This window comes from Vigna angularis, chromosome 1 (assembly GCF_016808095.1).
Source record: "Vigna angularis cultivar LongXiaoDou No.4 chromosome 1, ASM1680809v1, whole genome shotgun sequence".
Taxonomy (NCBI): Eukaryota; Viridiplantae; Streptophyta; class Magnoliopsida; order Fabales; family Fabaceae; genus Vigna; species Vigna angularis.
The window spans coordinates 16303900-16327751 of NC_068970.1; the positions used below are offsets into that span (position 1 = coordinate 16303900).

A 23852-nucleotide genomic window follows, 5' to 3' on the forward strand; every position below is an offset into this window, starting at 1 on the left:
TAAATTTTAAATACTTTATCTTCACTTATATTCGTAATTTTGTATATTGATGGTGATGTTTTTGTGGGAATTATATTTAGGTTGTTTATGTAATTATCATTGTTTAGTTTATTTTGTTTTTCAAAATAATTTTTACAATATTATAAATAAAGAAAATCAATGTCATCCGAATAAAAGAATGTTAAATTTTTTTATTTAGTCATGTATCGGTTGCTGTATATTGTTTTATTAAAATAATATATGAGAAAAGTATTTACTCTTGTGATCTTATTTGTATTAAGTGATCTGATTAAGGTATTAAAAAATCATGTTTATCAAAGTCTAGTAAAATAAATAAGTATGATGATAATGTTGAATGAGCCTTATGAAAAATAATAAAGTATTTTATAAAATAGAATCTATGCGACCCAAGTAATAATATGTGACATGTCATTGTTACACCAAAGAAAGATACTTAATCTTGTTCCTATGTACTGTTTTTGTGAAATTAAGTAAGTGTTGAATGAGAGATACTTAATTTATAAAAAGTTGATATGTTCCGACATGTATCTGCTATTTTCTCGGGACATAAAATTTTAAGAAGACCTTTTTTCCACCACAAGGTGGTGAGTGAATTATATATATAATGGACCACTTTCTTTGAGGAAGGTTTAAAAAAATATAATGAGGTGCATTATATCAGCGAGGCTTTTGGTCATGCCGCCATTACATATATTCTGTTCTGTAATAGAAAAAAAGCACAAGATGACCTTGCTGACTTATGTAAATCAATAGATAAAATTTCTTTACTTTAACTGTTAACTGCTATAACGGATTCCAAATGATTGTTCTTTTGAAATTTCAACAAAAAAAAAAAAATTGCTCCAATTTACTTCCATTGGGGTAAATGCACCGACTGCAACCCAAAGTAAAGATAAACATCAAGCTTTATACTGTAAATTATAATGTTATACATATTCATCTAAAAATTCGTTTATATAGGTATATACTCTAGACTCATAAAATTACTAGACTGTATATGAAAGGTGCATAATGTCTGCGATGAAGAAATGATTATAGATTCTGGATATAGTTGGAAATGTAAATGTGAGTTAAAATCTTAGGATAAAAATGAGAAAGTATAAAATTATATAAGGATAAAAAATCAGATCTTATTAGTTTTCAATTTAAAAAGAGAATGAGATAAGGGTTATGTCAATATAATATTTTATTTATTTTACATTTTTTTATTTGAAATATTTGTATTATCGACTAAACATAACCTTTCTCTTTTTTCCTTTACATATTCTGTACAATAAACGTGAAAAACAATTTTAAGTTTTTTCTTTCCTTTCCTTTCTAAACTAAACAGGCCCTAAAGTTTATTGAAGTCAAATTATACATCTTAAAGAAATAAAGGAGAGTAAGGTTTTTTGGTCCACCAAGAAAAAGGACAAACATGAGTATGTCTACACGTAATTAATTTCTTTTGATATTAAAGATATCAGAATAAGATCTAACCTAAAATATGTAGGCGAAAGATGAAGCTTTTTGAATTTGAATGTAGCTCACATTTAATTTAGGAGAGTCATAAATAAATTATTGGGTGGTTGGTCCCCTTTTCTCTGGAAAGAAAAGAGGAAGAAGAGGAAGCTAGATTTGAAGCTTAATTTCAAAGGGTGAAAAAAGAAATAGTGATAATATCTAATATATTTAATGAAGAGGTTTGCCATTCTTGGATAGATGATTATAGGTAATTAAGTATTTATAAAGAATGATTCGATCTAATAAAGAACGGTCACTTGTTTCCTTTGTGTAATTAATAGCACAGAAGCACCATTCACAACTGTATTAGTGGCCACGCACTGCACAATATATGTGATATTTTTGTTCACAAGAATCATGTCCAACTATTCTTGAGTCTTAGTGAAGAGAAATCTTTCGGTGCTTTTGTGGATGCTTGTCACATCTTTTCATATTGTTTCGTCTCCAGGGAAAATTCTAAAGAATTAGGTCAAATGTTCCTCTTCATATTGTCATATTCCCCTTACAAAACCACTATTTTCTTCAATAATAAATCACCCTTTCCCCTATTCTTTCCTTACTTTCTTTCCCTTCGATGCCTGCATCCAAAAGGTAACTCACCAATCTCATTATTTGCTATTACCATCTCCATGTTATTTACACAAAACAATGTATACACATATTACAAGATTATATAATTAACACCAACTTCATTTCAGAAAAAAAAAAACACACACACACACACTGACTTCAATTTCACTTTGAATGAATACAAAGGCGAAAGGAAAATCTACAAGAACATGCATAAAGAAAAGAAAGCGTGGAGATAATATATTTGCTTTGATGGAAAAATCAAAAAGATTGAATAGCCTGGAAAATGACATGTAACTATTGTGAAATAATAAACAAGGAAATACAGAAATAAATATATAAAAATTTAGAAATTTTGCAATAATTATGATGTTGAAAATAAAGTCACATAAAAAAAACCCTGAAGATATACACCAAAAGTTAACTATTGATAAAACTAACTAGTGGTGTAACTTTTTTTGAGGAATTTAATAAGAGGGCTTAAATTTGTATATATGTTATTAATTAATAGGTATGTAATGGAGTTGAATTGTTAAGTTAGGTTAAAAAAGTGAATTAATTAGAGATTAGGGGTGATATATTGGGAGCATGGGTCCCATGATTGATATAATAATTTTTCTCTGGTCAGAAGTAGGCTAGGGACATTTGCTAGGCCATCTTAATTATCAACTACAGTTAGGAAAGCAACCAAGCATAGCAATATTCCCTCTTCCAACTTGTTATTTAAAACCTTCAATCCAGTCCTTATTGAAGCCAAGAAGCCAAGAAGCCAAGTGCATATAGACATTAATAATGTCCAACAGCATGAAAAAGTTGTCCAGTTATTTGCATTCCCTATCCCAAACTCCTCACAGGCTCAGAAAAAGAATGCTAGCAACATGGACCCCAGACCAGGAATTCAACCAGGTCAGGCACAGATCTGGAGCTGACATGAAGAGGAAGCTCAACTGGTATGATCTGGTTGCTCTTGGTGTTGGAGGAATGCTTGGTGTTGGTGTCTTTGTCACAACTGGCTCCGTTTCCCTTCACCACTCTGGTCCTTCAGTCTTCATTTCCTATATCATAGCAGGAATTTCAGCCCTTCTCTCCTCCTTGTGTTACACTGAATTTGCTGTTCAAGTCCCAGTTGCAGGAGGAGCTTTCAGTTATTTAAGATTAACCTTTGGTACAATACAATACAACACCTTTTCTTCCCTTATGTATATCCTTACTATATATACAAATTTACCTATTAATTTTCTTTCATGTGTGTAGGGGAATTCTTTGGATATTTTGCTGGGGCAAATATACTAATGGAGTATGTCTTCTCAAACGCTGCCGTAGCAAGGAGCTTTACTGAATATTTGAGCATTGCGTTTGGAGAAAATGATCCAAATGTTTGGAGAGTGGAAGTCCATGGCTTGCCCAAGGATTATAACATGTTGGATTTTCCAGCTGTGGCTGTCATTCTTATTCTCACTCTCTTTCTGTGTCATAGGTTTGATTCATTTCTAATTTTTCTTTTCCTTGTTTCTTCTGCTTCAAACATGTTTGTTCTTGTTGTGATGCTATCTGCTTATTATCTCTTTAGTCGTCCATTTTTCAACGGATAAACATTTTAATAGGTTATCCTGTTATGTCACAACTAATTAACAAACTACTTTATTAATTACCTGTTTTACTTTTTGTAATCACAATGTTGAACCCGTTACTTTTAAACGTTCGTCCGGGTTCGGTGGATTTTGAAAATGCTTGTTTTATCCTTCTTTTTAATATTGTTATATTTTGGTTTATTACAGTACAAAGGAAAGCTCCGTATTGAACCTCATAATGACAGTCTTCCATGTGATTTTCTTTGGATTCATTATAATCGCTGGTTACTGCAATGGAAGTGCGAAAAACATGGTTAACCCAAAAGGTATAGCACCTTTTGGTGTTAGAGGTGTTCTTGACGGAGCAGCAATAGTCTACTTCAGCTATATAGGCTATGACTCCGCTTCAACCATGGCTGAGGAGGTCAAAGACCCTTTTAAGAGCCTACCCATTGGAATTGTGGGTTCAGTTCTGATAACCACTTTGCTCTATTGCTTAATGTCTCTGTCTTTGTGCATGATGGTTCCTTACAACAAGGTCAGTATATATATATATATAGTATATCAAGTGTGATATATAGTGTCATATGTATGAACCCTCTCAACTCCTTCTTTTCTAATAGGCTTGAATAAATGGACCTTATAACTTTAGTCATCATATATATTAATATAAATATGGTGTGTTAGTGATGAAAAGCTAATTCCTGGTGTAATATATATATATATATATATATAGATATCCGAAAAAGCATCATTTTCAATAGCTTTTCTGAAAATTGGATGGAGTTGGGCGAGCAATCTGGTAGGGGCAGGTGCAAGTTTGGGCATTGTGGCTTCTCTCTTGGTAGCCATGCTTGGCCAAGCAAGATACCTTTGTGTTATTGGAAGGGCAAGGTTGGTGCCATCTTGGTTAGCCAAAGTACACCCTTCAACAGGCACACCATTGAATGCAACGGTCTTTTTGGGTAAGCAAACTGTCTGTGTCTTAATTAATTAACAAAAAGAAAGAAGCTCTGGCCATTATATATACATATACATATATATATATATATTATAGGTTCTTCGGCATTGGAATATTTGTCTTTTTTCTCTAGAAGGATCGTAGAAATTTCAACGTGAACTTTTCTTATAAATGTTATTGTACGGAAACTGGTAATCACTTTTTATTGTCATGCCTATAATGAGTAGTGTGATACAGTAAAATGACTCAGTATGCTGCAACAAAATATAGTTGTAGGTTTGGATTAATAACTATATCTTGGTTAAGGCATTTCTTTAATGAACAACCTTGTTTCAGTTTTGGTTTAAACAAATAACCTCATACTTAACCCGTTTTTATTACTTTGATGTTTTTCACCGGTCTTTGCTGATAAAAATAATGATGATTTGGCGTCACCTAAATATGTCGGATATATTAATTCTGATGGGATAATTGACAAGTTAGTTTTTTCTTTTAATGTTGCTACATTTATTTATTTTTAATTACTTAGAGATTTGTTTTTACCTTAATGAAAAAATCTGCGTTTAGCATCAAACTTTTTTGTGCATGCTTTTATATTTTAAAAAAATGATATCATGACCCATAAAAAAAAAGTAATGTCAAATAAATGTAAAGTTAAAGTGTTATTTTTCTATTTTTTTTATCTCCTACTCAACATGATCTCTCTCTTTCACAATGTATATAACATTATATATCTTAGTCTTTCTCCCTACAATGTTATAGAAAGGAAGGGTTTTTTATTCAGTTCTCGATTACTTTATTCCACGGCAAAAAAATACACATATATATTTTGTTTGAAACTATGTCGTCACTAAAATGGTATGTTAATTTTTGTTAAAAAGTAACAGAAAAAATATTTAATGTAATTATGAGAAATCAAAATGACTGAAGATAATTAATAGTAATTGGGTTACTTACCATTTTATTAAAGTCAGATTTAATCTATAGATAATTAATATAAATTACGAGCATATGAATATCAATTAATAGACACATTGCTGAATGTTTAATGACATAATGTTTTATATTTCCTAAAATTTTATCTATAGATGTAAGAAAAGTCTTTTAAAAATGTTAAAATAACTTTAATCAATGTCAATTAATAAACTCACATCTCATTTTCTCAAATAAAATTCTGAATGTACTTCTAAAAATGTCATTTTGTCAAAAGGTAAAATACCGTACGTAGTTTTTTAAACTGTCAAAAGATTCCAAAACAGTACTTAAATTCTGATAAAATAACTTAACAAAATTAAATTGTTTTGTAAAGCCAACGAGATAAAAAGAAAGAAAGACACTATTGAATTTGTTCATCAGTTCTAGGTTTCTGTTAGTCTCAACTTTCAAGTTAAACTAAACATAGATGAGTTTTTTTAGCTTTATTTGATGTATAACTATTTTAACAATGTTATTGTAAGTAAGCTCTATTTTCATTGTTTTATATTTTAATTAGGTTTGTTAGTGAATAGTGAAACGTTGATTCAACAACTGGGTAACTTCAATTAAAGGAAGCTTGGCTAGATCTTGACATACGAATATCAATATCCTTCATGATAAGAAAAGGAGGAGAAAGTGAGATTAAATAACGAAAGAAACAAGAAAGATTAAGGGAAATGTGAAGGATACCTGGAAGAAATATAAAGATGTTTATTTTTTTTGTTCTTGGTGTAGGAATTTGCACAGCATCCATTGCACTGTTCACGGAGCTTGACATTATAATTGAGTTGATAAGCATCGGCACGCTGTTGGTGTTCTACATGGTAGCCAATGCTCTTATATACCGTCGATATGTAATCACTGGCCATGCCCCACCTTCGCACACTCTTTTCTTCCTTTTTCTCCTATCTCTAAGTGCAATATGCTTCTCCATTGCGTGGAAATTCAAGCAGCAATGGTGGGGTCTTGTACTTTTTGGTGGGTTTATGATCGCCATCACTGCCTTCTATCAGCACGTGATGCTTAATACTACCATTGCCCAACATCCTCAACAACAACAACAACAGCAGCAGCATTGGTCCGTGCCATTCATGCCATGGCCACCCTCCATCTCCATCTTTCTTAACGTTTTCCTCATAACCACACTCAAAACCCTCTCTTTCCAACGCTTTGGCATATGGGCATGTTTCATCACCATCTTCTACGTGCTCTATGGCGTTCACAACACTTATGAGGCAGAGGAGATTGAGATGGGTGGTGTAGGTGTTGTTGGTGATGAAATGAATTCAAGTGTACACAACTTGCAAACTAAGGTGGAGATTCAAGTGTATTAGTTGAAGCAAAGAATGCAATTGGGCAGAATTAATAAGAAAAAGAATCAGTTGTTATTAATATGTACATTGTGGGAAAGAGACAGAAGGGATATTCTGAAGAATGCTGCATTGGTGATGCCGCTATTATATATGATAGAAAGAGGCAGCAAACTCTTGAAGCAACAATGATTCTTTAGTAGTAGGAAACATTGAATTGAGTTGAAGTCCAATCCGGGTGCAATCTGCAGTCTTTTGAATAGTACTGAAATAACTTGTATCGTTGTGTCATTTCGGTAGCACGTCAAAAGTGAATGGTGGGTCAAAAATCAGGTGAGAGTGGGTTTAGTTTAGCAATCTCTTCAGTATCTTTGGAAAAGATGGGTTGAATTCATGACCAAGCTATTCACCCTATCAGATCCCAGCTGGGGCATAAAAAGTGTATATATCATCCCTCTCTTCCTCATTTCAATTATTATCCACTGACTCACTCGGTTTCAAAAAAATTTCCCACTTTTTTCTTCTCCTGATAATTAACAATACTATCTAGTATATATAGTACTGACAAATAACAAAGGAAAGCAATGAAATATTATAACAATGATGAAGTTGATGAGTTTTTGTTTCATATAATATTTTCTTTGTCTAACTAATGTGATACTCCAAATCACGCTTCACTCAAGCAAAGTAATGGATTTGTTATTAAGATTTATATCATATTGAATTTTTCAAGCACGTAGCATTGATAAAATCTTCACACTTACCTGACCTTAAAGTATTTGAGTTAGGAAGTTGTCAAGTCACCAAAACCTGTCAACACTTACCTCGGGTGAATTTTTACAAAAAGCAAATGAAAAGTTCTTTAGAACCAGTAAAATTCTGAAGTTTGAGCTTTACTTATATCAGTTAAATGCAATAAACCTTATTATATTTGCTGTTGTAAATAAAACGTTTTACGACAAACAGCTGTTGATCGGAACAGGGCAGGAACGCATGAGGAATGCAAAATTTCTTACTTTTTAACTGTAGAAAGAATCTTATATATTAAACTACCTGTGTAAAAAGCTATGTAAGCGTGTCAGAACCCCATATTCTGTAGAACTAAGGTCATTTTCAAACAAAAATACTAATTGTACGTAAAATTCAATTGGCCTCTAAAATGTTGGATTAGGAGAATGTTTCATTACGTAAGCAGATCATGCTGACTGGAATTTGGGTGGACATTCTTGTGCTTAATTTCTAACCTGAATCTATTATTGAACAAACTATCTTAGCTGATGCGGAAAAGAAAAGGAAAAGACAACAAATTTTAATAATTTTACCATTTAACAGGTTTTCCCTTTGGACCGTACAGGTGGCACATCTATCTGGTGCGCACCACAGACGAAGTTAGGTACATGAACATTTGAAGCTGCTAGAATCGCAGTTGTACGAAAACAGACTTGTCTTCAAGTGGAAACTGGTACGAATAAGTGAAAATTCTGAAAGCTTGGAGCTTTTCATTCTCATAACATCAACTACACATTTTCTTTTTAAATGTTAAACTCATAGGAATAACTAGAAAGAAAATATAGAAGAGAAAGGATTTGGTAGTTGTAACTCTTAAATCTGTTGAGCAATAAAGAGAGTATAATTGATAGTTGGGATTTTGGAAGTCTTTGAAACAAGAGAAGGATTTAAATTACCGGCAAATAATGCGATGAAATGATTGATGAAAGAACATGATTCTACTGCCAACACTAATCGACAAGTTGTTGTTCTTCATGTGCAGATGGGTTGAGATAAGAAATAAAGATATCAATACATAATAAAATGAATGTCTGTTCCAACAAAAGAAAATATTAAAATACATAGCATAGTGGAATTTATGTGATTTATCAGTAAAGTCTTGTTGAGTGACTGTTGTTAGACTGGGAAGCGTAATTCTCGTAACAACCTCTGAGAAATGTCGGGAATTATATCAAAATAAAGGATAAAAATCAATTTACCTACAATTTATCCTTAGACACTTGAAGAACATCGGATCATACCATCTAAAATGATTGTCGGTTTTGTTTAATAACTTTTCCTTTTTGGTGTTTTGAATTATTATTTGGCGTACTTTTCTTCTTTTGTATTTGTTTGCTTCCTCCATTTTGTCTTATTCACATTCACCAGTTATTTATCACTGTCCCAAGCTGCAATTGCTGGCTCACAGAACCATTCTAAGGACACCACTTCAACATTGTCGTTCCGGGTGACAAGCTTTCTTGCTTCCCACTACAATTCTCATGTACTGCTTCTGCAGTGGACACATTTTGTTTTTTTATTAGACACTTGGTCCTTCAGAATAATTATTCAAAGTTTTCAAATTTTATATTACTATACACATCTTTAAGGTTATACGTGCAAAATACTTTCATTTTAAAAATAATTTATCTTTTAAGACATTATTAGATTTTTAAAAGTAAAAAAATTTAATTGATCTTTTTAGTTCTAAAAAGATGAATTGACTTTTGTACACTCGAAGTAACAATGTGTTTCGAGTGGACACTTTTTATGGATGAAATTATTTACTGTTTCAAACGTATATGGAACACTATCAAGAACGCACCACTGCATATACAAACACGATTGACTTTGATACCATTGATTCTTTTGTACGAAGTGAAGTGTGAAAGAGAGAAAAGAAACATGATTTGTTGTAACACTGGTGTCAAAAGTCCATCTTATGGAAGAGAGAAATTACCATTCTTTTTACGATATTCAGATATTCTAATTTACTAGAGGTAGGACAGGTTGTCTCCATGCTGATCTTTGAATGAATATGGAAGAAGACCCACATAACTATCATATTATTCTGCAGTATTCAACAATTCAATAATATTAGCTGGTATCATACACTTATAAATTTCTTACGAATTCAATCTTGAGTAAAAAAAATAAAAAATGAATGGTATACGAGATAAACAAGACCCACCACCATTGAATATATGTTGGAGGTGACATCAAATTTTTATATGAACAATTCATATCTTAAATATCTCAAAAAGTGATCAATCAATTCCAGCAAAATTTACATATTAATTTACATTTTTTTTGTGAAAATTTGTGTTTTCATTAAATAGCTCAACATGGTAAGTTAAAGGCAGTCTTATTCGTCCATATATTTTTATGCAATGATTGATGAAAAGACAATACATTAAAATTAATTAAGGTCATTTGACTACCTTCAATGAAAATCATTGAAAGAATCAGTGATGTGAATAGCAGCATGAACATTCAGAGGAGTATGTTAAAAGAAATCTTATAGTAGATAGAATAGACAAACAACTAAATTAGTCTCTATGTTAGGTTATCATTTAGCATGTGAGGTTTTCAACCCGTTTCTAAACTAAAATTAAACAAAAAATATGTCAAAAACAACTCAAATATTATCATGTGTTTGAAACTTCAAATAAACTTATTGAGCTAAAGTTTCGAATAGAAACTAATTTCAATTTTCACTTAAAAATTAAAAGATCAAAAACATATTTAAACCTATATTTGTTATTATATATATATATATATAGGTATACTTATATCATACTCCTCCTGGTTTCAATATCAATTAATTAATTTCTATAAAAAATTACGAAAAAAAAAACGTATTATGGAATATTAAAAATCAAAATAATGTATTTAGTGTCAAATATTTAGAAATAAATAATAATTATATAAATATTAAATCAGAGTACTAAATAAGAATAAGAATTGGGTAAAAGTGAAATAATTATATAAAATATTATACAACTATACAAAAATAAAATTTCATAATAAGGAAAACATTTACTAACTTTGAAAACGTTAATGAAACAAAATTGATAAATTTAAAAAATATTTTTAAAAATTTATAAAAAGAAAACAAATACTTATAAGTTTAAAAATGTTTTAAAATTTTTTTCTTTCCTTATTATAATAAAATATTTTTTATATATTAATATACTTAAATGAAACCACACATAGAAAAAAGATTAAATTAAAACAATTTAAATTTAGAGATATATCTTTAATCTTTTGAAGTTTATGAAAATGATATTAAGTTATTATATTATAGTAAGAAAAACAACATTATACAATTGTGGTGGTAAAAATACATCTATGAGAAAGAGTTAGAAAAAAAATAACTAGGTAAAAAATCATCAAATTAATATTCTACATGATAAAAAATAACAAATAAAAATATTAAAAATATCCAATATATATCCTATAAATTATTTGATACACCATTTAACGAAATTTCATAAAGAAAAAATGTATAATTAAGTATATGATAAGATAGAAACTATCTTAGAAAATTTTTTTTTCATATATTGAACTAGTTAAACTATTGAGAGATAATAAAAATTGTTTGAAGCAAACAAAAAAGTTTTCAAATGAAACAAACATTAAGAATAAAAAATAACAGAAAAAACAATATTTTTTGTAATACTTAATAAATGAATAATAAATAAACAACCGTTTGAGAGACTTGGAACATTCTCATTTTGAAAATATGAAAATAAAAATACTAAAAAAAAGTACAAATAATTGAATATAAGACCTAAAATTGATAATACATTTGAACATAACTATACAAATAAAAAATGTGTAATCAAAATTACGATAAGAGAAGAAATATATTCAAGTGGATTCGTAGATATAGAACAAATTAAATAATTAGGAAAGAAAAAAAAAGATTACAAAACTAAAGAATAAGTGAATAGTATATATATATATATATATATATATATATATATATATATATATATATATATATATATATATATATATATATATATATATATATATATATATATATATATATATATATATATATATATGTCTTATAGGTTACCTCATATTAATATATTATAGGTATTTTATTCATTTAAATGAAAATAGTAATAAATACAAATATAGGTATTAAAAAAAGAAAAATGATGAAGATGAGACCAATACATACATTCTTATCTTTATTCAATACTCAATTAAAAAATTAGGATATATATTATCATATTCATATTCATGTCTAATTAGTATAAAAAAAATTCATCAAAACAAAAGTTCAAAAAATACTCATTACGACAATTCTATTTGTTATATCTAATATTGCATATATAGCAAAAGAATTTTTATGGTACAAAATTATTCGTGTAACTATTAAACTAACTTATGAATGATTACATATAGAAGTAGATATTAATTAATCCAAGACATTACTAACAAAAATTTATCAAATCAAATCCTTCTATTTAAGTTAGTTATTAACTTATATATTATTAATGTGTATAAAATTTGTAAATACTAATTTTAATATCCTATGACATATAACAGGCTATTTTAAAGTTTATATCTTATGAGTATTTAACTTTTAAATAGTAAACTTGGTATAAAAATAGATTACACAAAAGTCAATACCGACCATAAAATAAGTGAAAGGATTGTAAAAACATATGAAAAATAAGGAATGAAAAAAAAAAAATAGCGATATCTTTACCAATAATTTATTACTTAATTAAATGTTTGAAAGTACTCTAAATTTACTATCATGTAAAAAATCTTAAAGGGGAAGTTAGTTTGAAACGAAGGAATATTGAAATGAAATGAAATTAAGAGGAGGAAAAAAAAAGTTGTAAAAAGAAAAGTTATAATTTTACTTTTTTTCATTAATTCAAATTTCAATAATTTTTCCTTAATAACTAATATTTTATTTTCCTTGTATTTAGTTAGGGTAAAGAACAATCTAAATCCTACACCGAGCTTCTTTTACACCCCTAAGTAGAAAATATAAGTTGTCACCTCAAACATTCTACGCCAACACTTTCAAATTATTTAATGTATAAACGAACCACTTCCCATTATAATTGTCACGGCTTCACTTGCATATCAAATTTATGAATTCACTTTCATTTCAACCCTAATTAACACATATCACTCGAGAAAATATAACGTTCACCTTTTATGTTTCATGAAAAATCTACAATTAATTTCTGTATCTCAAAAACAAAACTCAAAATTGATCGTTTAATTATGAAAAAAAAAACTCTTTAAATAATCACTTTATTTCTCTTTGAAAAGTCTCATTAAATAGCATAATTGTGTACGCTTTCTTCTTTCTTTATATAAAGGGAGATCACAACCAATACAGAATAGGCAACAACAAATACATATATAAAACTAGGTTTTTTATTTTCTGTTATTATTAACTGCACCTTCGTAATAACTGAAGAAGAAATTTAAAGATAAATTTTTTGTTATTTATTTGAGTGAATTTAGAAATAAGTGAAAGTGAATTTGGAATTAAATTTTTTTAATCTGTCACATCAATAAAATACTACACTAATTTTAATAAATTTTACTTCCAAATCCACTCTCACTTACCTCCAAATCTACTCAAATAAACAATAAAAAATTTACCTTCAAATCTTCTCAAATCCATTCAATCACTCTCCTCCAAATCTATTCAATCACTCTTCTCCAAATCTATTCAGCCCTTCTTCTCCAAATCCATTCAAGGGAAGTTATGTATCACACTACCATTGTCTTCACCTTTGTAATTGCTACTTCCGTCTTTGTTATCATCGCTGCACTTTCATTCTTTACAGATAACTAGTTATAGAAATTGTTTCGAAAACCGGAAGGTATACTATTTTTGTTATGAAAAACTTGTTTTTGAAACTTTTGTTTCAGAAAGTTTGTTTTTATAATGCATTTCATGCGTTTGGAAAGTTTGTTCTCGAAATCCTATTTTAAAAATTCTATTCTAGAAGTTCTATTTCAGAAATCTTGTTTTGCAAATCATGTTCCTAGAAATCTAAAAGATTTTCAGAAATAAATAATTCAGAAGTGACTTTTATAATAATAAAAAAAATCGGTTTAAAAATTATGGGACTGCATTTAGAAATTATGGGGGTATAGGAAAAATAAAAGCCCAAAAATATTGGTTTTATGGGTTAAAATTCCTAGCTTGGACTGATGAGAGTAGCCTTTTAAGGAGAGGTTGAATTTAGGCTTAAATACCTACTTAGTCCCCGTGTTAATAGCTGAATTTCTGTTTAATACCCGGTTTTAAAAATGAAGACATTAGGTCCCTATATTATGAAAAGTGTATGACTTTAGTCCTGTCCGTTAAGTTAGTAGTAACAGTGTTAACTCCGCGTTGACGTGGCTACGCTTCTTCTCTCTCTCCTCTGCTCTTCCTGACACCTTCTGATTTGCTCCTAAATTCCTTCCAGCTTTTATATTTGTTTTGTCTGTAATTGGCAGCCCCGTTTTTAGGCAACTTCTTCCACAATTTGCCGAGTCTTGGACGTGAGAAAATAAGGTGAGGGCCCCTCCATTTTGCAAACTCTCTTGTCATGTTCTGCACCTTGCAACCGTGGACGACCTTCCATACTCTTCTTCCTTCACACGTTGCACACCATTCCAGCAGTGGGTTCCCTTCTCCATTCCAAGAATCTACTCTTCTCCTTCTCTTTGTTGTGCATACCATTCCAGCCCCTTGCTCACGTGAATTTCCTTCCAGCCGTGGCTCCTTTCTCCGTTTCAATCAGCCGTAGCCTTCTCATGCTCCCAAGCTGCTGGACATGGAGATAGCTGAACTACTCTTCTTTGCATAGACCAAGACCGTGGAGCACCTTGGTGCTGGACTCTGCTGCCATGTACTGCTGCAGCTGTTCGAGAGCTTCTCTTCTTCTAAGAAAAATCAATGGACAATGTGCTCTCTTCCGTGTGCTGCTCTTGATAGCTGGCTACTCCAAAGCTTTGCTTCTCATGGACCCTTTTGGATGAAGATTTGAAGGAGTGCAGATCTTGTGTTGATGTCCGCATGCAGCCCTCCATTGTGTTGATGTCCGCATGCAGCCCTTTCTCCTTTTTACTTCTTTATATAGCATCATAGTAGCTGCAACAGCAATGAGATGCTATGTAGAATTGCCACACGTGAATAGAGCATGCAGCACCATTTGGGTAACTTCCCACCTCACATCTTTCACCTGTGCAGTCAACGTTTCTCATTAGATATATTTATTGTTTTTTTTAATTTATTACTAAGTCAAATGAGTTTTATTTATTAATATAATTAATATTATGTTTAATGTTAAATGGTAAGTAACACTTGTTTCTTTAATTGCAAACTTGAAATAAAAATATATTAAACTTTGTTTTTATAAATGAAATTTGGCTATTATTTTTCAAAATTTATAACATATGTTCCTTATTTCTTGCTAAATGTAATATGTGTAGGTTATATGGATTAAGAAAGAATTAACAAACGTTACAAATTTTAAAACATAATAATTAAATTTTATTTAAAAAACACAAAAATTAAAATTTCACATTGGGAATTTAATTTTTTTCTTGAAAAATTCGTTTGTTATTAAAATTTTCATTTATTAAAATATACTATTTTAAGGCAAGTTTTTCAAATGTATGTCTTTTTTAGAATTTTAGTGGGAATATCTTGCAAAATTTCTTTGTAAATAAAACACTACTTTAGTATATGTACATGAATTTTCTAAAATTGAAAGACATTATTTATGTAATAAAATATTTCTGATATTAAAAAACTCATTAGCGGGAGGAGACTATATTAAAAATATTGCTGCCATGTACTGCTGTAGCTGTCCGAAGGCTTCTCTTCTTCTAAGAAAAATCAACGGACAATGTGCAAAAAGCATGAAGTGCAGAGAAAGGTTTGGTGAGTGAGAAATCATGAAAATCATTAATATACAAAAAGCAGAAGGTGTCAGGAAGAGCAGAGGAGAGAGAAAAGAAGCGTAGCCACGTCAGCGCGGAGTTAACACCGTTACTACTAACTTAACGGACAGGACTAAAGTCATACACTTTTCATAATATAGGGACCTAATGTCTTCATTTTTAAAACCGGGTATTAAACGGAAATTCAGCTATTAACACGGGGACTAAGTAGGTATTTAAGCCTTGAATTTATTAGGGTGTTGCTTCTTGCATCTTATCAAATTATTTTCATCCACCCAATCAAAAAAGTTTTACCGATGTTTTTTTTAAAGATATTTTGACAACATTTTTTTGGCAACGTTTTAATATAATCTATATGTCATTTTCTGTGATTGATCCAAAATTACTCCAGAATCAATAATAACAATCATAAACACCAACATGAATCAATCACAAAATGACACATAGATGGTGTTAAAATATTGTAAAAAAAATGTTGTTTATATTATCCTTTTTCTTTTCTCCTAATAGAGAAGAGTGATTGTTGTCAGCAAAAAAATTTCTGGATCTGATTTTGTTTTCAGAGAAATAAATTCCAGAAAATTGAGGATACAGGAAGAAAAATGATGGGGCGTAGAAAGCAATACAGAGGATTTCTTTTTGCACCTTCAATTTTTTCTTGTCCTTACATGGGGTGTGTAAAAGACAAATATGACATGGAAATGCCCTTAGTCTCTCTCGTCCCTTCGATATCATGGTCTCTATTCTTTCAGTTGTCGCTTGTCTCACGGAAACTATAATCTTTATTTTCATATTAATTGTTAGATGAGCGTTTAATACTTGACTAAATATAATTAATAATTAAAATGTAATTTTTTCTATTTAAAAATGTAATAACTTAATTAGCACAATTCAATTGTGTCTATATTTGTCATATGACAATTAATATAACGCTACTTATTGACAAAAATAACTTTTAGATATGAATTATGAAAACTTTTATATAAAAAAAATATTTTCAAATTGTAAAAATATACTTTTGACTTTCATATTACAAGATCTAGATAGTTTCTAAATTATAAAATCTGAAAAAAAAAATATTTAAACCATTTTGGCAAAGTAAGGATTTTCATACTTTCAAAATATAGTAAAAATTAAATCCTCTTAAAAATATGTTTAGAAATCAAAGAAATGCAGCGAATATCTTCATATAAATATGAAATAAAAACGAAATAAGAAAATTCAAAATAAGTGAATATATATATATATATATATTGAAAATAAATGTAAAAATATTATTGAAACCTACGTTATTAATAAAAACAAGTTCATATTATTAGCTATAATAAAATAAGTTAATATAAAAGTAATACTTTTATTTAATTTATTTGAGATATTAACTAATTAATTTATTTTGGATATTTTTATTTTCTAATTAGCCTTGGTCTTTTTTTACAGAAGAATGGTAAAAGGTTAGAATTGGAAGAATCCAATGTGTATATCTCTTACATGGTAAATAGACTACTAAAAATATAATAATTTAATTATTTATTTGGTTCGTACTTTATGAAAATATTTTTAAGTTGGTCTTCATTTGAAAAAAAAAAGTTTTAATTAAGTCTTAATTTTTGAAAAAAAAATCAATTGCACTACTACCAACTTTAACATGATAACTCTAATCAATAAACATGAATACTCTAATAACATGATAGCTTTCAAATTTTTGAAGAAGAGCAGATAAGATAGAAGAAAAAAAGTGATGAAAACATTATAGTAAGGGTAATAGATTAGGCCAAAATGAGAAACAAATGAGAAAGTGACGTATCTAGACTTTGTATGTGATATTATTTTGTTTTGTTGTAATGAGACATGGACTTGGGTTGTACTATTAGCAACATCAATTATAAAAAAATGTGAGATATTGCTAATTCAGAGTGTCAAATTTGGAAAGGTGATGTAATTTTTAAACACTTGGACAATTATTTATCAATACAATTAACAAGAACAAACATAATATAAAACATATACAATAGTTATTGTTTATTATTATACTTAAAACTTTGATGAATGATTTCTATTATATAATGATATCCATTAGTAGTCATTTGTTTGATACTATAATCATAACAAAATACTAATTTTTTTTTGTTTCATTTAGAAAAGACTTTAAATTGCATGTTTCAAATGAAAAGTAAAAGTGGGCGGTCACAAAGATATTATATCACATTATAAAAATATTTAATAAAAATTCTCTAGAGTTGAATGAAAATTTTATTGACTATTCATATTATCTTCATCAAATAAAATGACGTTTTCATGATATTACTTAATTCACTTGTATTCCTGAGTGCAGATAGCTTTATGAAAGCATGCTAATACATTATTTATAACTTCCTAAAATAAAATTGGATCCGTGGCGCAATGGTAGCGCGTCTGACTCCAGATCAGAAGGTTGCGTGTTCGATTCACGTCGGGTTCAATTCCTGTTTTTTGTTCTTTAATACATATCTAAAGTATTTTTTTTTCAAATTTTGATATTTCTATTATAGTTTTGAGAAAAACATAATTTGTGAAACAAATAATTTATTATAAAACTTAAATATGTCTTTAGTGTCTAAATTTTAATCTAAAATTAGAATTCTTTCTTATTTAAAATTTTGGTATGTTTTAGTCTTTATATTTTAAAATAAATAAAAAATAATTAGTTTAATTCAATTATGTTATTTTTTATGTATCAAATACATTTTTTAACAAGCATGAACGTGTAAAATGATACAAAAAAATTAAAATGCTAACATGAATTATTTTTAAAGTTTAAAGATTAAAATATTAAATAATAATAAATTTTAATTTTGTGCAAAATTCAGAAGCTAAAAATATACTAAACCTTATTATAATAATTTAACAATTACTTTATAAAGACAATTTTGAAACCAAGTATTTTTAATTTTGAACTTATCCAAACTAGTAACCAATTGCAGCCTTTTCTTAAAACTATTCAAATAATAAACACAACATCCTATTTCAAGCCTGGTATAATAAGTATATTTAGAACAAAAGATTGCACAATGAGATAAATCTTGATAATGCTATGTCTTTATAGACAATCTAGCCATAGACTAATTAAGATCTCCATCACACATGTTCATAGTCACCACTAACATCAATTTCCTCGACATCCTCAATATCTAATGATCCAGTAGCACCTTGCCCACCGATACCATCACCAGCTTTGGATCCTTGTCCTGGTACCCTTGCTTCTTGTATGATCTTCATGATTTCTTCCACCTTTTGGCTTGGTTGGTCTTTCGTTGTTTCCTCAAATCCTTTTCTTTCAGCTTCGATGATCTCTTTAGGCAAATTCTTCAGAAACCAAGGATTCTGTTTTATCTCTGGAATGGTGATCCTCTTTAACAAAGATCATAAATAGTAAGATTTAGAGAGGTGAAGACTCTAATATTCTAGAACAAAATCAATGTGAGTTGCTATGAGTTAGATAAATGCATACTAATTCCATTTAATGTTAAATATTGATTGATCTAAGGTCTTTATAATTCTGTTATTACATGTTGTATGACAAGTACACATGCTTTTAGAGAAGAAAAATAATTTATCTGCATCCAAAAATACTTAATGCCACTCAAAGAAAGAAAGAAATAATATAAAATTTAACAATGTTATGATGTGATAGGCAGAGAGAGAGAGAGAGAGAGAGAGAAATGATAGGCATTGATGGATGTTTAAAAATAATTAATGTTCATGTATCATTGCTCTTAGGAGAATTAGAGATACATACCTTGGCAGGATCAGCAACAAAGATGCTAGAGAGAAGATTCCTACACTCAGAAGAAACACGAACATAGTCGGGTATGGAGTACTGAACACCAATTATTCTCTACCAACCAGAGACTCAGATTTTAAGTTTTCTACTATATCAGATTAACCATAAATGAACTTTAAGTTAAACAACTAACAATTGCTCACCCCGATAGTCTTTCTGAAATTTCTGGGATCTTCTGGATCTTCAAATGGGTATGCACCAACCAACATGACATAAAGAGTCACACCACAGGACCAAACATCTGAAATCTACAAAAACAAAAAGGCCAATTTGCTTAAGAAATTGGGCATTCAAAATCATTTTAGGAACTTTGAAATGGAAGTGAGAATGGTTTAAATTGTTAAACCATGAACCATGGCTTTTATTCCCATTGGTTGTGACATGACATGATATTCAAGTTCCTAGGGAAATAACAAAAAGTCTTCATACCTTCCCATCATACTCCTTTCGTGACAGAACCTCTGGAGCAATGTATGCAGGAGTTCCAACTGTTGATTTAGGTTGAGAGTGCAGTAGAGCAGACTACAATTACATGTTGAAATAGATAGGAAAGTCAAGAAAAATTATAAGAAACATATGTGTGGACAGAATATAATGTAAGGCATGTGATATATTCAAAAAGCCTCTTGTAGGTGAATGCTATTAACACTTAACCTTGGAGTAACCAAAGTCACAAATTTTAAGTCGAGGAGATGGTTTTCCGTCCAGGAGAGTGTTTTCCAATTTCAGATCTCTATGACAAATTTCCTGAAATAGGCAGTATAGCATTACATAAGAGATGAGCTTGTAATGAAGAACAGAATGGGTTCAGAGTGCATACCATTGAATGACAGTAGCTAACACCGGATATTAGCTGCTGGAAGAAATATCTAGCCTGCAATGCGGGGAATTCATTCACTTGGTAAATTTCAATATGAATATATACCTTATTTCTGAATACGGATTACATGAAAAAGTCAATGAATCAACTACACTACAGATTCTACAACCTCATCTTCGCTAAATCGACCAGCACTACATATCCTCTCAAAAAGTTCACCACCTGAAGCATACTCCAAGACAATAGCTAAATGTGTCGGGGTCAGCAAGACCTACAGAAAATATATCTGATTCAGCATTTCATTGTGCGTGACTTCTTAAAACTCTGAATAGAAAAGGCATCACATCATGCTAGAATAAATGGAGTAGAATTTGAGCCCATGAAGAAAATAAACAAATTACAGCATTAAAAGAAGGGAATGATATTAATAAGCATTTTTTTTTTCTCCTTTTCATTTGGTACGAGTCAAGTTTATGGCTAAAGATTATCTTGTTGACTTATTGATAGTTTCTTCTGAAGATACTGGTCCAAGTGATTTCAGCAGATATTTTCATATCGATGATCTTGGCTTGCAAGTTTTACTGAAGGAGTTATGGGGAAAATATTATGTACAGTACGTCACATCAATTTGAATTATGTAAACGCCAATTGTCTGACGGCAAATGATTATGACCCCATTACTTTTAGTAATAATGCAACATTCCAAATGACTTTGTGCACATTATGTCAACAATTACAACTCGTTATAAAGGGAACTACAAACTACACAATCAAAAGTCATTACGAAAAAAAATTTCAAGCAGAGTGCAACATGAGAGTTGCAAGCACCAAAAATAGAGCAGATAACCACTTGCTTAACTAAAAACGCCCAATTAACGAAGGGGTAGTTTGCAGAAGAAAAGTAAGGTCTCACCTCTTTGAACCTGATTATATTTGGATGCCTTAAAGATCGGTGGTTAATTATCTCCCTCTGAACATTCTCATCAATCTGGTACCAAAAACTAGCTCATTCAGAAGAAAAACACATGAGAAAGACTTTGCACAAAAAATATAAAAACGAAGTTATCCCTTTAAGCTTTGATGATAGCTTCTCGTTGAGAATGGTGAAGTAAGCTACATAAGCTCCATAGAGAGAACAACAAAAATAATTCTATGTCATGTACATCTCCAATCATCAAAGGACGGTCATAATTTCAACAAGAATGGCAAAGACATTTAAGAGGAACTACAGAATTCAATTTTTTTTTATTTGTACTTGAAATTCAAAAGAAGAAACAAACAAATGGGTTATTATTGCTCGCAGGGAATAAATAGTGAACTTTGTAGACTCTATGCCTTGCAGCATATCGATTCTCCAATTTTCCTCGAGATGATGCTGAATAAGACTTTCATGGAAACTACCAATCAGTACAATACAGTATAAATTCGAGAGTTGACTAGTTGAGAAACACAAGGAGGAAGGAAATATCATAACCAGGAAAAGTAGCTCCTCTGGTTAACAGATTTAAAAATCCAACCATTGTTATTGTACCTTGATTCATATGATATGATGAAACATTGAACATTCAATTTAAGATTTTGAAAGAAAAACACGGTCCAGAGATATCATATAAAATTCATATACGAGCAGAAAAAAACACAAAACAAAACAGGTAGTTTCCAAATTCAGATCGTGAGGAAAAAGAGCAATCAATGCAAAGAAAATCTCTGAGCCAGCAACAGCATTAGTGAGTACTCAGTAGTAGTCAATGGAATTTCACTGCAAGTGAAACAATTTGGCAAAAAGAGGTTTACCTTTTTACCCCTCTCTATGTATTTGACGGCAACAAGCTCTCCAGTCTTCTTGTCTTTTGCCAACCTGGCCACACCAAAATTCCCAGAACCAAGCTCCTTCAATGACTCATACCGCTCCTCCATGTCAACCTTCCCAAAAGCTACAACACCCACCTCTAAAGGACTTATACACAGAGGACCCCAATAAGTGAACACACCTTAATCTTATATTCATGACAACAATATTGTATATATATATTAGCATGTATGTACAAAATAATAAATTTAAGAAGGGTCAGTTTAATTTAATTTAATACAAAGTGGCATACGGAAGGCAAGGAAAAATTCAAAGAAACAAACATAATCAATCATGAGCGAATATAAAGAAAAAAAAAAGTGATGTTCTTGTAGCTGCAGAGTTGAGTTGCTCACTCACCTTTGTACTACTAGCAAATTACTCCGTGAAAAGTTGTAGGCTTTTTTTATATGTGGAAAAGTGAAGAATAGAATACGAAGACTTTTAAAAGAGGGGTGAAGTGACAATGGTGTTTAAGAGCCGCTGAAGAGAGAGAGAGAGAGAGAGGAAAAGAAAAGAAAGGGTGAGAAGATGTTGGTTGTTAGCGAGTGAAGTATCTTACGCGGCTTCTCTTTCATTACAATGATGAGTGTCTGCTTTCTAAACGGAATTAAAATTCGGATTGTCTTCCTCTTCAATTCAATTCACCTTTGCTTTGCGTGTCTTCCAGGATTTTCGTCACTTACATTTTACAGTAATTCAGTTAAATATTTTATTACAATGTACTAAACTATTTACATTAATATTTTGAACTATAATTATATATTTTAATGAAATAATGCAGATAAGATTAGTAACTTAATGTATGTTTAGATAAATGTATAAAATGCCCTTTTGGATTTTCGCATTGTGGTGATGGTATTAAAGAGAAGAAAAATCAAAATGAATTTATTCAAGTTAAAGGTAATTTATGTATAAATTAACAGGTAAATTCGTTTTATTTATCAACAATTTCATTTTATTTTACCTTTATAATTTATAAATCTTTATAGGAAACTTTGTTCAAACATAATGAAATTTATTACAAAAATCAAAGGTATTAGATAAATGAAGTTGGATTTACTAAATATATATATATATATATATATATATATATATATATATATATATATGTGTGTGTGGGTTTGTTAACGTGCGCCTGGAGTGTTTTAGTAGACAAAAATATTCTTATATGTCATGGAATCTAAGATTTAAGGTTAAGGGTATTTTAATAATTTTCATTCTCAAAACTAAAAAAACTCCTCAAACTCTTGTCGTTAAACATTTTTCTCTGTCATCCCTACCTTTAGTTCTAATTGAAAAAATCAGAAACACTTGCCGTTAAACAATTTGTAGTTGAGTCATTGACATATTCACCTTCAGGCAAAGGTTCATTCAAGATCTCTTCAATTTCACTATCTTCAGTAACCTCTCTAATTTCATCATCTGCATATGTTCAATCATCATTTCTAAAAAAAAAACCCTCCAGACCAATTTCCAATTCCTTCGATATGCTTGTAAAAATTAGATAAAATTATATACGACAAAAATTATAAAATGAAAACTCATTATAAAATCATTTTTTTTAAGAAATTGTTTAACAACTATGTTTCTGATTTTTTCCAAGCCAATTACCAATTCCTTTGATGTCATTATGCTTGTGAAAATTAGATAAGACAAAAATTATAAAATAAAATTTATGCTTGTGAAAAATGGATAAAATTAGATAAGACAAAAATTATAAAATGAAAACTC

The 23852-nt window shown here is 29.9% G+C and overlaps 2 protein-coding genes and 1 non-coding gene across 5 annotated transcripts; 2 read left to right on the plus strand and 1 right to left on the minus strand.

The window, feature by feature from the left end:
• Positions 1–2791: 2791 nt before the first annotated feature.
• LOC108339660 (cationic amino acid transporter 6, chloroplastic) lies at positions 2792–7401 on the plus strand. The gene is made up of 5 exons (XM_017576846.2): positions 2792–3259; positions 3349–3571; positions 3873–4203; positions 4402–4630; positions 6337–7401. The coding sequence occupies exons 1-5, from the start codon at positions 2887–2889 to the stop codon at positions 6933–6935; spliced, it is 1755 nt and encodes a 584-aa protein (XP_017432335.1). The 5' UTR covers positions 2792–2886; the 3' UTR covers positions 6936–7401.
• Positions 7402–18015: 10614 nt separating this feature from the next.
• Positions 18016–18087, plus strand: TRNAW-CCA (transfer RNA tryptophan (anticodon CCA)). The gene has a single exon. It is a non-coding gene; the product is annotated as a tRNA-Trp (tRNA).
• Positions 18088–18573: 486 nt separating this feature from the next.
• LOC108321326 (serine/threonine-protein kinase SAPK3) lies at positions 18574–22691 on the minus strand. 3 transcript variants are annotated; one of them, XM_017553055.2, is made up of 10 exons: positions 22479–22690; positions 22064–22218; positions 21183–21257; positions 20439–20540; positions 20270–20323; positions 20104–20196; positions 19879–19971; positions 19593–19697; positions 19405–19503; positions 18574–19016 (listed from the first exon to the last, which is right to left on the minus strand). In XM_017553055.2, the coding sequence occupies exons 2-10, from the start codon at positions 22184–22186 to the stop codon at positions 18744–18746; spliced, it is 1017 nt and encodes a 338-aa protein (XP_017408544.1). In that variant the 5' UTR covers positions 22187–22218; positions 22479–22690; the 3' UTR covers positions 18574–18743. The 3 variants fall into 3 exon arrangements, with proteins under 3 accessions (XP_017408544.1, XP_017408537.1, XP_017408553.1); XM_017553048.2 differs by having other exon boundaries at positions 22064–22226; positions 22479–22689; XM_017553064.2 differs by lacking the exon at positions 19405–19503 and having other exon boundaries at positions 22064–22226; positions 22479–22691.
• Positions 22692–23852: the final 1161 nt, after the last annotated feature.

Excerpts from the sequence above, each read along its gene's own strand:
- LOC108339660 (XM_017576846.2), top strand. The coding sequence starts at position 2,887 with ATGTCCAACAGCATGAAAAAGTTGTCCAGTTATTTGCATTCCCTATCC. Across the intron at positions 3,572-3,872 it reads ACTCTCTTTCTGTGTCATAG|TACAAAGGAAAGCTCCGTAT; the intron begins GTTTGATTCATT and ends GGTTTATTACAG. Across the intron at positions 4,204-4,401 it reads TGATGGTTCCTTACAACAAG|ATATCCGAAAAAGCATCATT; the intron begins GTCAGTATATAT and ends ATATATATATAG.
- LOC108321326 (XM_017553055.2), bottom strand. The coding sequence starts at position 22,186 with ATGGAGGAGCGGTATGAGTCATTGAAGGAGCTTGGTTCTGGGAATTTT. Across the intron at positions 20,324-20,438 it reads GTCGATTTAGCGAAGATGAG|GCTAGATATTTCTTCCAGCA; the intron begins GTTGTAGAATCT and ends CCCGCATTGCAG. Across the intron at positions 20,197-20,269 it reads TTAGCTACTGTCATTCAATG|GAAATTTGTCATAGAGATCT; the intron begins GTATGCACTCTG and ends TGCCTATTTCAG.